Consider the following 15,504-nt stretch of genomic DNA (forward strand, 5'->3'; position numbering starts at 1 on the left):
AAATGATCTTAAATGATATTAATCAGTCGAGTCCATTAATCAATACTGCTGTTCTGTGTGTTAAATGATAAGGTTACGGTGCACTTTAGTTAATATTTAAAGCAGATATTTGGTCACATAATTCACCTCTGTCCCATTCACGCTGGATCCACCCCCTTGTTGCTCTGCCCCCTCCTTACATATAAACACTAAAGGCAACAGGACAGACCAAAAAGAGATACTTTAGATAGACAAAATTGTACTGAGAAATGGAATTCTCTATTTCATTGCTGTTGGTCATCTTGTCCATATTGATATTGGTCATGAGGTGGAGGAAGACGAGGGGAATTTCTTTACCCCCGGGGCCGATGGCACTTCCCCTGATTGGCAACATACATTTGATGGACAACAGTGCACCCTTTAAAAGCTTTACAAAGGTAAGAGAGAAGGCAAAACTACTGTATGCATGTTATTTTTACATTTGTTGTATATTTAAAATACACATTCACATCAGAAATTATATTAACTGCAAAGTTGAGCTGTCAAATATCAATCGCATCATTAATCGCATTGTAAATAAAAGTTAGTGTTTGCATAATATATTTGTGTGTGTATTGTGCATAATAAATTTGTGTGTGTATTGTGTGTCAAGTGCGTTCCTCGTGTTTTCAAAATATGCGAACCATGTGCATCATGTATTTTGTCAAAAAAGTGCCTGCTGCACACGCGTCAAAACCGTTTATGATAAAAGAGATGCTTACATTCACAAAATACATGCAAGACTCCCTTAACAGTAAACTTACACATGAGATTATGCGAGTATCTGGCAAACGTGAGCGTCTCTTATCATAAACCCTTTAGACGCATCTGCAGCAGGCACTTATTTTGACAAAACACATGATGCACATAGGTTTACTCGACGCGCTGAACACATATTTTGACATTTCGAACCACACACATGATGGGATACATACATGTTGTGATGAACTGCGCATTGTGCGCCCTCGAAAAAAGAAGTCACCGGCCGCCACTGGGCCATAATGCAGTCATCTGCGCCTCTGGTTTTTGAAAAACAAACAGCTCCAATTTTGCTAAGGTGGCTTTACACACCTGAGAATGTTCAGTGTGTCATTTAATACAATGGAGAATAGTTAATTTCTTCAAACTCATGTTAAAATGTCTTCTAATGACGCCCAAAGACATTTTACCATACAAACATTCACACACATGACAACCTGATTTGTGTGTAAGTAAAGTCTGTTCTGTCAAACAGTGGAGTAAAACCTATGGTCCTGTGATGACAGTGTACCTCGGGCCACAGAGAACCGTGGTTCTGGTTGGTTATGACACTGTGAAAGAGGCTCTAGTGGATCATGCAGACGACTTTGCAGACAGAGCTCCTATTCCTTTCCTGAATAAAGTCGTAAATGGCTATGGTATGAGTTATGTTCGTGTTTGTGTAGATTTTTTTTAACAAATCAGTTAAATGTAAGTCAGTCTAAATGTTTTTACATGTTTGTAGGTCTGGTTATTAGTAATGGTGAACGTTGGCGTCAACTGAGGCGTTTTACTCTCACCACACTTAGAGATTTTGGGATGGGGCGAAAGAGAATGGAACAGTGGATTCAAGAGGAGAGCAGACACTTGGTGAAGAGTTTTGAAGAAACCACATGTGAGTACATAACAATAATGTGCAATAATGTAAAAGAGTGTGCTGCAGTCAAATCTGTCAGAAATAAAAGATTATAATAAATTTTGTTTACTCACAGCTGAACCAGTCGATGCAGCATTCTTTGTGAGCCGGGCCGTGTCCAATGTGATTTGTTCCCTGGTCTTTGGACAACGTTTTGAATATGAAAACAAAAACTTTTTGCACTTGCTCCAGATCATCTCCAGAATTCTGCGCTTTATTAGCAGCTCTTCCGGTCAGGTGAGCCGTTTTCCCAGTATTTATGGTATCCCAAAAAAACGTTTCAGGGAGTAGTTGCCTTATAAGTTAGTAATCCACTATTAAAACCCTTATAAACATGCACAAATAATGAGAAATAGTTCAGCTGCTGAGTGAGAAAGTTTCCAACCATAGCTGTCTGTATGCATACAAACCAAAATGGCTTCAGATGTTATAAAAACACTATAAAGTAATATTTTTAACACACCAGTAAGCACAGAAACGTGGCATACAGTACAAACAAAATTAGGGAATACTTAAATATAGACATTTTCCATTACATGCAACTTTTTTGTTAAGATGTTAAAAAATGTAAACAAGCATGTAGAAAAACACACTAGGTCACCACACTCTTAAACCTCTTATCTTTTAAGTGAGAACATAAAGAGAGGTTTGTCGAAATACATAATAGTGATTCATTACAGCATGTCAGAAGTACTGAATAATTATTATATAAAACACACTAAATGGCTTCTTCTCAACACTCCAACAGATGTACAATGTCTTCCCTCGACTAATGAACCTCTTACCTGGCCGTCATCAAGCCATGTTTAAAGAGGTTGAAGACATCAAAAACTTTGTTCTGGGTAAGATCAGTGAGCATGAACTCAACTTAGACGTCCAAGACCCCCAAGACTTTATTGACTGCTTTCTTATCAGACTTAAACAGGTAAGCAGGATTCTCTATCTGCTTTATCTACCTATTGGTCATCTACTTTGAAGAAGTAAACAAGTTTGGTATCCTTTGTCTTTGTGTGTTGTGATAGGAGAAGGACAATCTTGACACAGAATTCCACAAAAATAACTTGTGGGCGACTGTTGCAAATCTGTTTCTAGCCGGTACAGAGACCACCAGCACAACGATCAGATACGCCATAATGCTGCTTATCAAGCATCCACACATACAGGGTAAGATACGTATGATGTAAATGCCAAATATTCCTGTTTATAACCAATTTGAACCACAAGTATGTTTCACTGAAGTTAAAGTTATAAGTGTTGAAGTTAATGAAATAATGATTGCTCATTAGTGAATTACTGAAGAAAAGAGAAACAAGAACTGACAAAAGAGAAGAGATTAGCAGAAACGTAACAACTACACTTTCAACAGATCTGCTGTATTAAAACATAATTTTAAAGGCGCAAAAGAGGATGTTTCCGCCGACTGAGAATCCAAAGACCGTTACTGAGTTTTTTAAATAAGCGCATGCGCAAGAACAGCCTCCCTCCTTACCGCTCATTTCTAGGAAACGCCTTCCATAACTCGTGCACGAGTATTTGAACACGAGTGTTTGTTTACCACTGACATATGCTGTGTCGCGTCAGTGGATTCATTATGTGAAAAGATTATGATAATAAACACATAAGACGTAAAGTTAGATCAGTCGACGGCGCTACTCCCATTTCAACTAGCATGTAGCAGACTGGTCACTTACAACTACAGTACAAGAACAACGTCGATATACCTGAATAACAGTACAACAATAATTATTCCACAAAGAAAGAATAATCACTGTTACCTGTCGAGGAGAATTTTTGCGACCTGCGCGTCTGACACCTCTCTGTTCCTTCTTTGCTCTCCCGCTTTCAATTTTTTCTCCAATCACGACTCTGGTTAGATAACATTCTTCTGACAATTTTCTCCTCTTCTCAGCGACTTAAAAACTCTTTCTTTTGCGTCCTATTTCGGGTTTCTTCTCTTCCATGGTGCAGATTCGAGGAGGAAAGCAGGAGCGAAAATGAAAACAAATCGAAACTTAAGACGGAGTTTCATGCGCTATGCGCATGCGTCACTCGTGTAACGTTACTGGAGCGCGCACGTCTCTCGCAAGAAACGTAATGGCAGTGATTGACAAGCCAGAGGGCCAATGACGATTGCGATGATTGCATCAACGATTGGCTGATGTTTATAAGGCCCTACTTTATGCACAGATGACATATATTAATTTTATTACTTTCAGTGCGCCTAATAAATAGTCTTTTATCATTTAGTAAAGACAGTTTCAGGTAATATTGCAAAAATGTATTAAACAAACATCCTCTTTTCCACCTTTAAGTCATTGTTTTTATTTTATTGAATGTACATGTTTATATATTTGAGAGGTTAACCAAGCGACATTGCCAACTATCTGTAACTGATCATGAAGGTGGATTCCTGCAAGTTTCTGTCTCACCCTAAGATGAAAGATATAGGCAATGTTATCACCTGGCCCCTGCTGCCTTTTGTCCTATTGTGTAAGTTGGTGGCCATTTGCTTATGCTTGGGCCAAGGGCTAAGGTGTGATCCCATTTCATGGTAATGATAATGGGATTAAGGGTTGGTGAAACTCCAGGGTTGGGAGTGGCAGGTTTACTTCCTTTCAATGCTTTGTTTAAGGTTGAGTGCTTTGTTTCTGATTTAGGAAGAGCATTGCAGTCCACCTGTAGTTAATCAATTTATCCATAAATCTCATATTTTCACATTGTAAAATTGTAGCATATCCTCCGTTACCTACCTTCACTAGCTGGCCTACATTACCCATTATCCTTTGCACCTCGTCATCCACTGTCTTTCATTACCGTCTTTACATGTTCACCATTAACCATACATTTTATATATTCACCATTGGTTCAGTCTTCGTCAGTTCTTGTCTTTACAATGTCTTTGTTACATGTGACAGTGCATTCACAGTAAGTCAGTTGTTGTTGTTGTTGTTGTTGTTGTTGTTGTGTTTCTGCTTGTCTCTTCGATTGTTTTTGATAACAGCAGGTGTTCATCACTGATATCACTTTTTATTAAAAACCTAATTATCTAATTAACTTTTATTAGAATACTATTGATTCATATTTACAGTAATATTTACTAATAGCACAATGATGTTGTGTATTTGATGTAGAGCAAATGCAGAAGGAAATTGATCAAGTTATCGGACGGGACAGAATCCCTACAATGGAGGACAGGAAGTCCCTCCCCTTTACCGATGCTGTGATTCATGAAGTTCAGCGATATCTGGACATTGTTCCCCTCAGTGTTCCCCATTATGCTACATGTGACATTACATTCAAAGGTTATGTGATTCCAAAGGTAAAAATCAACAGCTTATATGTTGACCTTTTTTCACTAAATTAACAGTTTATTTCGTCCTTTAAACGAAAGATCTTAAAGGACAAGTTCGGTATTTTACACTTAAAGCCCTGTTTTCAGATTGTTTATGATGAAATAGAACAGTTTTGACTGAAATTTGACTGAGATGCTTTTCAGCAGGTTTTATCGTAGTTTTTGTCCAACTCCAATGACTTGTATTAGATGTGCTGTGAGGTACAATATTACTCCGCCGCCGGAAACGGAAATGGAGTTGTTTGTATTCTTGCAATTGGCAAAGGTGGATTATGTCCAAATTTCAGTCAAAACTGTTCAATTTCGAAATCAAGCCTGTCCTCCAATAAAGCAAAACCACATAGATCAGTTATGCAAGCAGCTAATGGTACTTTTTCCATTGCATATTCCCCACGGGTTGTGTTGGGTCAGGTCAGCTCACTTTTGGGGGCTTTTCCACTGGTTACAGTACATAGGACCCAATACTTTTTTAGTACCACCTGGGTTTGGATCACTGATTGGTCTTAGAGAATCTTCACTACCAACGTAAATGCTAAACACACGATTAGCTTTACCTTCGTGCTTGCGCCCCAGAGAGTCTCGAGCAAACGTGTTGTCATCTGTGCTATGTTGTAAGTTCCTAAACTCCCTTTAAGTGGTGATAAACATCCACAGGCTGAGAATCATGAAAATCATACCAGTGTTTCCCAGACTTACAGTCGACATGTTTGTAAGCCATTTTTGCAACTTAAATGAGGCTCAGTGGAGCGCTTCGAATAAAACCACATGTTTTTGCACAGAACCTGTCATGTGAGACAAAGGTAGTGATAATTCCAAAATGCAAACATCTATTTGTGGTGGTAATTTTTGATTTTGTGGCAAATAAATAAATGTATGGGAAACGATGTTCGCTTCCACTTTTTGTATGATGTCCCATCAGTAGACGGCGCAAATATAACCACATGCCTATAATCCCTCCCACTCCGAAGTGGTACTACACTCAATGGCAAAGCTTACCGAGCCAAAGTAAAGTGAGCTGACGTGACCTGACCCGTGGGTACTATGCAATGGAAAAGCACCATAAATGCGACCTATAGTTACTTAATTACGATACAATACGTTAAAGATACATATGAAGAAGCTGCGATACGTTACAATTTACCCCATAGGGGGCAGTGCCGTCTGATTTTGGTTCAACACGATGTCATTCAATGCAGTACGATTAAATTAAAAATGAGATGTTATGCAATTTAATATGCTACAGATCACATTGGATTTGTAATTACATGGTGGAGGATAGCTCTACCTCTGCCAGTGCCATGTTATGCTTTATGTCATTTTTGTGACACGCCTCAGTTTCCGTAGTGTTGTGACAGGTCAGCAGCATGTAGCAACAGTTTAGAGAGGAAAAAGCAATCTAAAAACATTGGTCACTTTCTAAATAATAAAAGTATAGCGCATCTACTAATAATTATACATAAATAAATGCAATATACAATGCAAATAGGTTAGAATCGAGGCATCGCGATGTAAATGCTAATTTGTATCCGATGCACCGCATCGCATCATTAACTTTTCATGCCGATGCACCGAGCATGTGACAGTATGTGATGTCAAAACTTGTTTTTACATTTAAAGTGTACAGCGTTTTCAACATTTACTATTTATCTGTATATGTGTCCCCTGGGTTTGAACCCTTGATTTTTGTGCCGCTAACACAGGGCTTCAACTGAGCTATGAGAATTTCCAATTACAGTTCAGTTGAAACACAACACAGCATTAATATGAAAGTTTCTGTGGCAGCGCATGTTGCCGGTAGGGGGCTAATTAGATAAACGCTATGGGATGGTTTCCCGGAAAGAGATTAGCTTAAGACAGGACTAGGCCTTAGTTTAATTAGGAAATTTTAACAAACATGCCATACTAAAAACATTACATTTTGAGGCAAAACAAATTGCACTGGTGTATTTTAAGATATGTCAGTTCAAGTTGTTTTCAGTTTGGACAGCTTTTACATTTATTTTAGTCTGGGACTAGTCTAATCGCTGTCCGGGAAAAGGGTGTATTTCAGGAAAGTGACCTACAGTATATGAATGTATGAGTTGGATGATAGGTTGACTAAATCATGTGCCAAAAATCGCATGATTGTATTGTGTTGAATTTGGAATGTGTGCAATTTTATACAGATTTAATTTTTTTCTAGGACACAGTGATTTTTCCCCTGTTGCACTCTGTCCTAAGGGATGAGGGACAGTGGGATACACCTTGGACATTTAACCCTGAGCACTTCCTGGATGCCAATGGCAGCTTTAAAAAGAATCCAGCATTTCTGCCCTTTTCTGCAGGTAATATTTTTGAAAGGAACAGCAGTTTCTATTTTTCTATCTTTGTAAAAGGACAGTTTATTCCAAGTTGTTTGGAATGATATGACTATCTTTTAAACATCATAATCTGTAATAATACAGTAATTTAACTAATTTAACTAATTTTACAAAATCGTACTAATAATGGTAATGATATTAATGATCAGTCATGTGTGTTATATCTACACAGGTAAACGTGCATGTGTGGGAGAGTCTCTGGCTCGTATGGAGCTATTTCTGTTTATTGTGTCTCTACTTCAGAAGTTCAGTTTTAGTAGTCCAGATGGTCCAGATGGCATAGATCCAAGTCCTGAACTCAGCGGTTTCGCCAACATGCCTCGATACTATAAGTTAATTGCCTCCCCCCGCTGACCAACATGAATATCGGAGCCTGTCTAACTATGAATGTATTTTGTGAGAAAGAGACTGATGGCAATCAACATGGGACACAAGTTCAATCATTTCCTGCAAGCTGTGGGAATCAAACCAACAACCTCTGGGTTACAAACAGGTCTCTCTCTCTAGGCCACAATGCTTTGACAACACAAATCTGTGAATCCCGGTCAGTGTTACATCCAGTCTGTGTAAGCTTTATTTATAGGCTTCTTGATGCCATGTCTTGACATTTTATATGGTATATAGGCACACTTATTGTGTACTCATACCATGAACTCAACATTTGGAATTCACAATGAACTTGCATATTACTCACTAGTGATGGGCCATATCAGTTATTATCTTGTTGATCCGATACCAAGTACTTTTAAAGGTCCCGTTCATTCCGTGTTTTTGAAGCTTTGATTGTGTTTACAGTGTGCAATATAACATGTGTTCATGTTTCACATGTAAAGAAATTGGTACGTGGCTGTTTTTCACACAATTTACTTATCTCTATAGACGGTTTCATTGGAAGCACGTGATACACGTCTGGATCCGAACCTTACTTCCGGTTTCGTTTTTTTAATGCTCTAACTAGTTGCTAAACTGATCTCTTGAACAGATGCCTCGTCGAAAACAGGGTGTCCGCGGGGTTTTAAAAAGTATTAAAAAGTGATAAATCAAAATTGTCAAATTTAAGGCCATTAAAAGTTGTAAATTTGGTCTCAGAGGTATTATTTTTTTCCAAATTAGGTATTATTTTTTCAGACTATAAGGTGTCCTATTCTGATAGAATTTCAATCTGCGTTCGCGTTACTTCGTTTAAAAGCATTTCTGGGCACATAATCATCAAGATCTTTCGTCTCCGTCTCAACGTATGTTTGATGCTGACGTCATATTCAGTGGTCATTCGGCATCATCTCAGAACACTGCGCGCTCAACAGAAGTGGCTGGCTTACGTTTTATTAGACAATCGTCGTCTTCATGGGCAAATGTAAGTTTTCAAAATGCTGGGTTGACGACCCAGCGTTTAAGGACTGGATCAGGCCTGTAGTAGGGAATAACGTGCAGGCTTATTGTTCGGTGTGTAAAAAAAACATAAACGTCAACTGGATGGGAGTTAACGCACTTCGGTCGCATATGCAATCCACTAAACACAAAAATAGAATGCGTGCTCGCAGAGAGCAGTTAATTCTACCAATCTCAGCTGTCTGCGCGGCTGCTCCTCCACCACAAACGCCGCAAATTATTAGTGCCACTGTAGGCCTACTGGCAAAAGCTACGGCTCCAGCAACGTCTGACCTCCGGATGGTCATGGGCGCCACACCAACACTGCGCGCGGAGGCTCTGTGGTGTCTGAACACTGCAGTTAATCACCACTCGTTGAACTCCAATGAAGGAATTTCGGAGCTGTTTAAAGAAATGTTTCCCGACTCTGACATCGCGAAGTCATTCACGTGTGGTAAAGACAAAACCGGGTACATTATCCGATTTGGATTAGCATCGTTCTTCAAAAAACAACTTGTGGATGGCATCAACAAGGCTGGGCCATTTGTGTTAATGTTTGATGAGAGCCTCAATCAGGCGTCAAAGAAAAAACAACTTGACATCCATGTTCGATACTGGGAGGATGACCGTGTCCAATCCAGATACTTCGGGTCTCAGTTTTTGGGACATGGAAGGGCCGAAGATTTGTTGCATCACATAAAGGTTAGTTCTTTTTTAATATAACCCTCATTTGAAGAGTTATTTATTTACAAAGATTTTGTATATTATAGGATGATGTTGGCTAATTTACTGCTTGAACTAACAATAAACATCCTAAAGTGCCAGTTTTGTCGATTATCCTCATGATAGCAATCTTAAATGATTTATATAAAATCTAAAATGAACAAAAAGAGTTGTGAGAGAATGAGGCGAGATCCATCCAGACAGTATATAAACGGTGAGATCCGCGTGTCTGTCTGCTCTTAAAGGGACAGCAGCCGATAAAGCTTCCTGTCAGTAAAGTTAAAGAACAAAGGGAAATGACTCGCTGCTCTTGACTAAATAACTTTTGTAGCTTTAATAAGGATTAACTATTTAATTTATAGTTTATGCAGTGCAGACTGCATATAACTTTGATAACTTTATTAAATTTCTGTATATTTCCTAACTGTTAAGACAGGAAGGGCAGGAGTAAACATGACATTTATTAAGGGTTTATGTTAGCATTGTTTTAAGTTTACTTAAATTAAAAACTGTTGTATTTGAAGCCTAATAATAAATGTAAAAAAAATCAGTAGCTGTATTAATATCAGTAATACAGGCCTTCATTCATAAAAAGATGCCATTTAAACAAGTATTTAAAATATACTGTCTTTATGTTGTTTCTACATTAATTTGATTAACTGTGAAATTATTACATTAAAAATATATTAAAAACGTTCAAAAACATTTCTTTTTTATCGCGATTAATTGCAATTAATCACAGAAAAAATGTGTGATTCATCTAGTTAAAGTTTTAATCGATTGACAGCACTAGTTTTTAGTATTTTGTTAAATTCAACAACTTATCACAGTTATAGAAATGTAATATTTGGCTCAGGTTTTGTTGTTGGAAAAAAACACTAAATAATTTAATTGCTGAATTACCATGTATTAATTGAAATCAAATGTGTATGCAGTAATGCTTCTCCTTAACCAACCTTTGTGATTGTTGAGATCTATTTTACTGTGTCTAAATGATAACTTATAACAGATTTCCTCCTGGTGTCGATTCACAGGAATGTGTCACACAATTGAATATGAGGCAACTGCTATCAGTTGGAATGGATGGCCCCAATGTGAATTTCAAGTTGGTGGATCTACTCCAGAAAGAACATGCAGAGCTCTATGGAGGTGCCCAGGTTGTCACTGTTGGAAGCTGTGGACTTCACACCGTCCACAATGCTTTAAAGGCAGGCTTTACTATGTGGCAGTTGGAAAAACTTCTGCGAGCCATGCACTTCCTCTTTCATAATGTGCCTGCCAGGAGAGAAGATTTCACTAGGGTGACGGGGTCCTCCTGCTTTCCCATACCATTTTGTGGCCATAGATGGGTGGAAAACGTTCCTGTGGCGGAAAGGGCAGTTGAAGTTTGGCCAGTGCTGAAGATGTATGTGGATGCTGCAGAGAAAAAGAAGGTTCCAGCCCCCTGCACAGCTTCATATGACACCATAGTAGCTGCACAAAAGGATCCTTTCATTATTGCAAAACTCCAGTTTTTTCTGGCGATTGCAAGAACTTTCAACCCCTTCTTGACAAAGTTCCAAACTGATGAGCCAGTGTTGCCCTTCTTGGCCAAAGATTTGACTGAGCTGCTGATGGTAATGATCATTAAATATTTTATAAAATTTATTGTATTTGGTGAATCTGTGTAAATGGTTGGATTACTAACTGCTTGTTTTGTCATTTTAAGAGTTTACTGAGGCGGTTCGTTCAATGAGAGCTCACCCAGGACCTCACACCTCTGCAGCTGATCAAAATAGATCTAACAGATGAAAAGAACTTGGTCTCCCCAAAGAGTGTAGACATAGGCCTGGGAGCAGAATCTGCTATCAAGGTAATTTTATTTATTCCCCCCCCCCTAGAGCTGCAGATGTGTTTTGGGTTGCCTGCAAAAAGAACCAGGAAGTATGTTTTAAAATTAACTTCTGTCATTTATTAGTACTACTACTACTATTATGTTTGGGCTGCTACTAAAACTACTACTCAAATTAATAGTAATAATAAGAAGATGAAAAAGAAATAGGGATAGAAATAGGGATAAAGATGTAAAACAAATTATTTTCCAAAGCATTTGCAGTGAACATTCACTAATGTTCCTCATTTGTTAGGAACTTCAGAGCAAACCAGGATTCAAGGTTGGTGAGCTTTCTGTGCTCACCTTCAGGCGAGAATGTCTGCAGGGCCTGATTAAGATTGTTGTGAAGCTACAGGAGAAAAGCCCCCTGAAATTCCAAGTGGTCAGGCAGATTGCATGCTTGGACCCTTCAAGAATGCACAGAGATCCCGATTGGTGCATCAGACAGATGAAAGGAATAGTGCAAACATTCCTCCACTGCAAACATTTGGCAGGTGGCATACCAGCTGGTAAGAAGATATTCTATAGGGACAGTCAAAGTGCATAGGTTATTCAGATTGATTAAAGCCTTGTATAAGAAGTGTGTGTGCTAGCAAGATGGTTTTCTGCATTCTCCTCTCAACAGTCAGGAGGTGTCAATGCTTTATCAAATTAATAAGTTCAGAAGAAGCCTTACACATTCTACTTAGATGTTATAACATTATGTGATGTATGTATTGCCAAATGGTCTGATACATTTAAATGACCTACTGTATTAATTAACTTAATTTCTTTGTCTATGTCGTAGGTGATGTAATCATTCAGCAGTTTACATCATTGCTGTCTCTTGAGGGCAGAGGTGAAAAATTCCGCTCTTTCCAGCCTTTCAAGCAACGTGTGGATGTGTTTCTACACTTGACCCTCAGCCCATCCTACATGGACCTGTTGAGATTCTGCCAGAGCGTTTTACTTCTTTCACATGGACAAGCCACCGTGGAGAGGGGCTTCTCCGTTAACAAGAAGGTGGAAACCTGTAACCTTCTTGGTGAATCCTTGGAATCACTGAGGTTAATCTGTGACAATGTCAGTAGCTGTGGTGGTGTCCTCAAGGTGCCTTTAACAAAGGACCTGCTGGTTTCTGTGGCCTCAGCAAGGTCCCAGTACAGGCTCTACCTGGAGCAAGAGCGTAAAAAGAGGGAGAGTGATGCTCAAACACAGAAAAGGAAGGCCGCAGAGGACGAACTACAGGAGCTCAAGAAGCAACGCAGAGTCCTGGACGAAGTCTGTGCCATCCTTGAAAATGATGCCAACAAATTGGCCGAGGAGGCAGAGGGGAAAGCTGGGTCAAAAATGGCCCAGCTAATCACCAAATCAAACACACTTAGAAGGAGACACAAGGAGAAAAAAGAGGAATTGGTCAAAATGGACAAAACTATTGAGGAAAAGGCCATGGAATTAAGGCACTTGCCATAGGATTTTATGCCCACAAGTTCATATTAGGCCTATAGCACAAGTGCAAACAATAGTTCACCAGTTCATAGAAGATGCCTGTTTGTGAATCCGCAACAGTTCATAAAAGATGCCGTTTTGTGAATCTGCAACAGTTCATAGAAGATGCCGGTTTGTGAATCCGCAACAGTTCATAAAAGATGCCAGTTTGTGAATCCGCAACAGTTCATAGAAGATGCCAGTTTGTGAATCCGCAACAGTTCATAGAAGATGCCCGTTTGTAATGCATCAACTTGCAATGAATGCCAGCCAGTGTGCATTCTCTGCATTGCACATTTTATGTAGTTTGTTTTATTTTTATTTACTAAGTAAATAAATGTGCAATATGTTGTCAACATCAGTCTCTAAATCTATTCTTTTTTGTATGTTATATATGTCAAAATCTGTGTAAATAGTAGAAAGGTCGCTGATTAACACTTGCAATTCAGTGTCGTGATGGTTTTAAAAAATATTCTGAAGGTAGTAAAAAAGGTATTAAAAAGTAGTAAATTTAACTTAAGGATTGCTGTATATACCCTGGAAAATAACAAATGTTTTGGTTTCCTATGTAATCTATGTGTTGTTTTTCTGCTTGTTATATAAATAAACTACGTTTAAAGAACTTTGTTGTTATTTATTCTTAGCGGAGTTTACCGGAAGCTACATGCAGCCCCCTGTTTATGTTGTTATTGCTGAAACGGTCTATAGGACTGTTTTCACTGTCCTCAAAACGGGCTTATGGCTTCCTTGTTCTATCAAGTCGCTCCTTTAGAAATACGTATCGAGTTTTGATTGTGTAGTTTGTTTAGTGTGTTGTGATTTGAGCTTAGCTTGCCGTCAGCTTAGCTGACGTATTCTTGTGGGCGGAGTTTAATCAAAAAACTGTTCTACTGACATCATTAAAGCAGGAAGTTGAGGGCTGTAGTCCAAACCGGCCGTTCGCTGTAGGCCAGTGGTTCTCAACGTTATTCCTGAAGGCCCACTGCTATGTCTCCCTTATTTAACACACCTGATTCAAATCATCAGCTCATTAGTAAAGATCACCATGAACTAAACTAAGTCTGTCAGATAAGAGAGACATACAAAATGTGCAGAGCAGTGGGCCTCCAGGAACGGAGTTGAGAAACACTGCTGTAGGCTTTGAAAGGCGAATTCTGTTAAAGAAAATATATCGCCTGGCAGTGAACTTTAAGCTTTATCATTTTACAGGTATTATTTATGCTATTAAAGCAACATTACACACTAACTAGGGTTTAAAAAAATGGGATCAGAAAGAACTTGACCTTTAAGACAAATATCACAGATACTTCTATGAAATATTTCTATGTAGCCTATGTATTAAAGTAATTTTATAAGGGATTTTGATAGCCATCATTATTAATATCAAGTAAAATAGACATGACAACGTTTTGCACTGAACACTTTTACCAGATTTCTTCTATTTATACATTTTGGAAATAAAACAAGTGAATGTTGACATTAACATTTTCCTCTTGAGCCTATTTTTTTTTTTTTTTTGACTGATAAACTCTACTGCTTTTGAAAATAAAATAAAAGCATGAAAAGTCAGTAGACTGGAATGCACTGAAAATCAAAGCATGACTGTGAGGCTGCTGCACTTCATCGTGCTCTGTAAGGTATTTTGCTTTTAGATGCTTTGTCACATTTGTGGTATTACCACAGTGGCATATTTTTTTGTTGTTGACACATATCACACAAGGCTTCACATTATTAACTGACCGCAACAATGCACTTAAACCCCTTTTTAAAACCTGGATGCGCTGATTGAGTGTGCTGGTAGTGACTAAGGGAATGAACGCTGTAATACTGAAACAGTGGAAGGGGATGGGACTGAATGAGCAAACGCGGTGATACAGCGGAAAAATATATAGTTACCACTAACGTTACGATTTAAGTGTATTTAGGCTACATACAAAACGGCATCCAACTATTACTAAAAATTCTATAACAATTGTTAAAAACCAAATAGAATCAATGCTTGTACTTGAAAATCGGTCCTTTTGATACAACGGCAGGATCGAAAATATCAATACTTTAGGATCAATCTGCCCATCACTATTACTCACAGTATGAGAATATTGTGATGTCACTTTGATGATATCACTTGTTTACTGGGTTTTGCATTTTTCTGTTATGGTTAAGTTTGGTTGGATTAGGTGATAGTAAATATAATTAAAAATATCCTAAATGGATGACTATGCAAACACATTGTATTATACCAAATACACAAAATGTTGTTTTTTGCAATGAAATAGGTGTTCTTTAACAGTGCTACACACTGAGCACACCCTTGTATGCGTGTAGTACATATGACATATTTACACATTTAAGTTCAAGTTGCAGACAAACAAGACAAATGTAGCCAGGAGTTTTCATGCTCAAAGGTCAGAAATGGCTTGTGTGTCAAAGACACACACGCGCACACACATGAAAATGGGTCAAAAGACTGTACAAAGATTTATGAAAGGTCTATTGGTTACAAGGTATAAAGTGGGGCAGCACAGTTGCCTCACAGCAAGAAGCTCCCTGGTTTGAGCTCCGGCTAGGTTAGGTGGCCTTTCTGTGTGAAGTTTGCATGTTCTCCATGTGGGGTGAGTTTACTCTGGTTATTCGGGTTATCCTCCCACCAGCCAAAGCCATGCAAACAAGTTAGTTGAATTGGAGATAC

General features: G+C 38.5%; 2 protein-coding genes across 4 annotated transcripts; both read left to right on the forward strand.

Moving 5' to 3' along the window:
* The first annotated feature begins 175 nt into the window (after positions 1–175).
* Positions 176–8,376, forward strand: LOC129437602 (cytochrome P450 2G1). Its single transcript, XM_055195852.2, has 9 exons — positions 176–416; positions 1,253–1,415; positions 1,502–1,651; positions 1,749–1,909; positions 2,421–2,597; positions 2,695–2,836; positions 4,804–4,991; positions 7,207–7,348; positions 7,557–8,376. Exons 1-9 carry the CDS (start codon positions 249–251, stop codon positions 7,736–7,738), a joined length of 1,473 nt encoding a protein of 490 aa, XP_055051827.2. The 5' UTR covers positions 176–248; the 3' UTR covers positions 7,739–8,376.
* Positions 8,377–8,384: 8 nt separating this feature from the next.
* Positions 8,385–13,353, forward strand: LOC129441727 (uncharacterized). 3 transcript variants are annotated; one of them, XR_012367898.1, is made up of 5 exons: positions 8,385–9,454; positions 10,510–11,091; positions 11,184–11,327; positions 11,602–11,857; positions 12,136–13,353. XR_012367898.1 is itself a non-coding variant. In XM_073863452.1 (4 exons), exons 3-4 carry the CDS (start codon positions 11,764–11,766, stop codon positions 12,798–12,800), a joined length of 759 nt encoding a protein of 252 aa, XP_073719553.1. In that variant the 5' UTR covers positions 8,385–11,091; positions 11,184–11,327; positions 11,602–11,763; the 3' UTR covers positions 12,801–13,353. The 3 variants fall into 3 exon arrangements, 1 of the variants encoding a protein (XP_073719553.1); XR_012367899.1 differs by lacking the exon at positions 11,602–11,857; XM_073863452.1 differs by having other exon boundaries at positions 8,385–11,091.
* Positions 13,354–15,504: the final 2,151 nt, after the last annotated feature.

Source organism: Misgurnus anguillicaudatus, chromosome 24 (assembly GCF_027580225.2).
Source record: "Misgurnus anguillicaudatus chromosome 24, ASM2758022v2, whole genome shotgun sequence".
Lineage (NCBI taxonomy): Eukaryota > Metazoa > Chordata > Actinopteri > Cypriniformes > Cobitidae > Misgurnus > Misgurnus anguillicaudatus.

Excerpts from the sequence above, each read along its gene's own strand:
- LOC129437602 (XM_055195852.2), top strand. The coding sequence starts at position 249 with ATGGAATTCTCTATTTCATTGCTGTTGGTCATCTTGTCCATATTGATA. Across the intron at positions 2,837-4,803 it reads CAAGCATCCACACATACAGG|AGCAAATGCAGAAGGAAATT; the intron begins GTAAGATACGTA and ends TATTTGATGTAG. Across the intron at positions 7,349-7,556 it reads ATTTCTGCCCTTTTCTGCAG|GTAAACGTGCATGTGTGGGA; the intron begins GTAATATTTTTG and ends ATATCTACACAG.
- LOC129441727 (XM_073863452.1), top strand. The coding sequence starts at position 11,764 with ATGCACAGAGATCCCGATTGGTGCATCAGACAGATGAAAGGAATAGTG. Across the intron at positions 11,858-12,135 it reads GGCAGGTGGCATACCAGCTG|GTGATGTAATCATTCAGCAG; the intron begins GTAAGAAGATAT and ends TCTATGTCGTAG.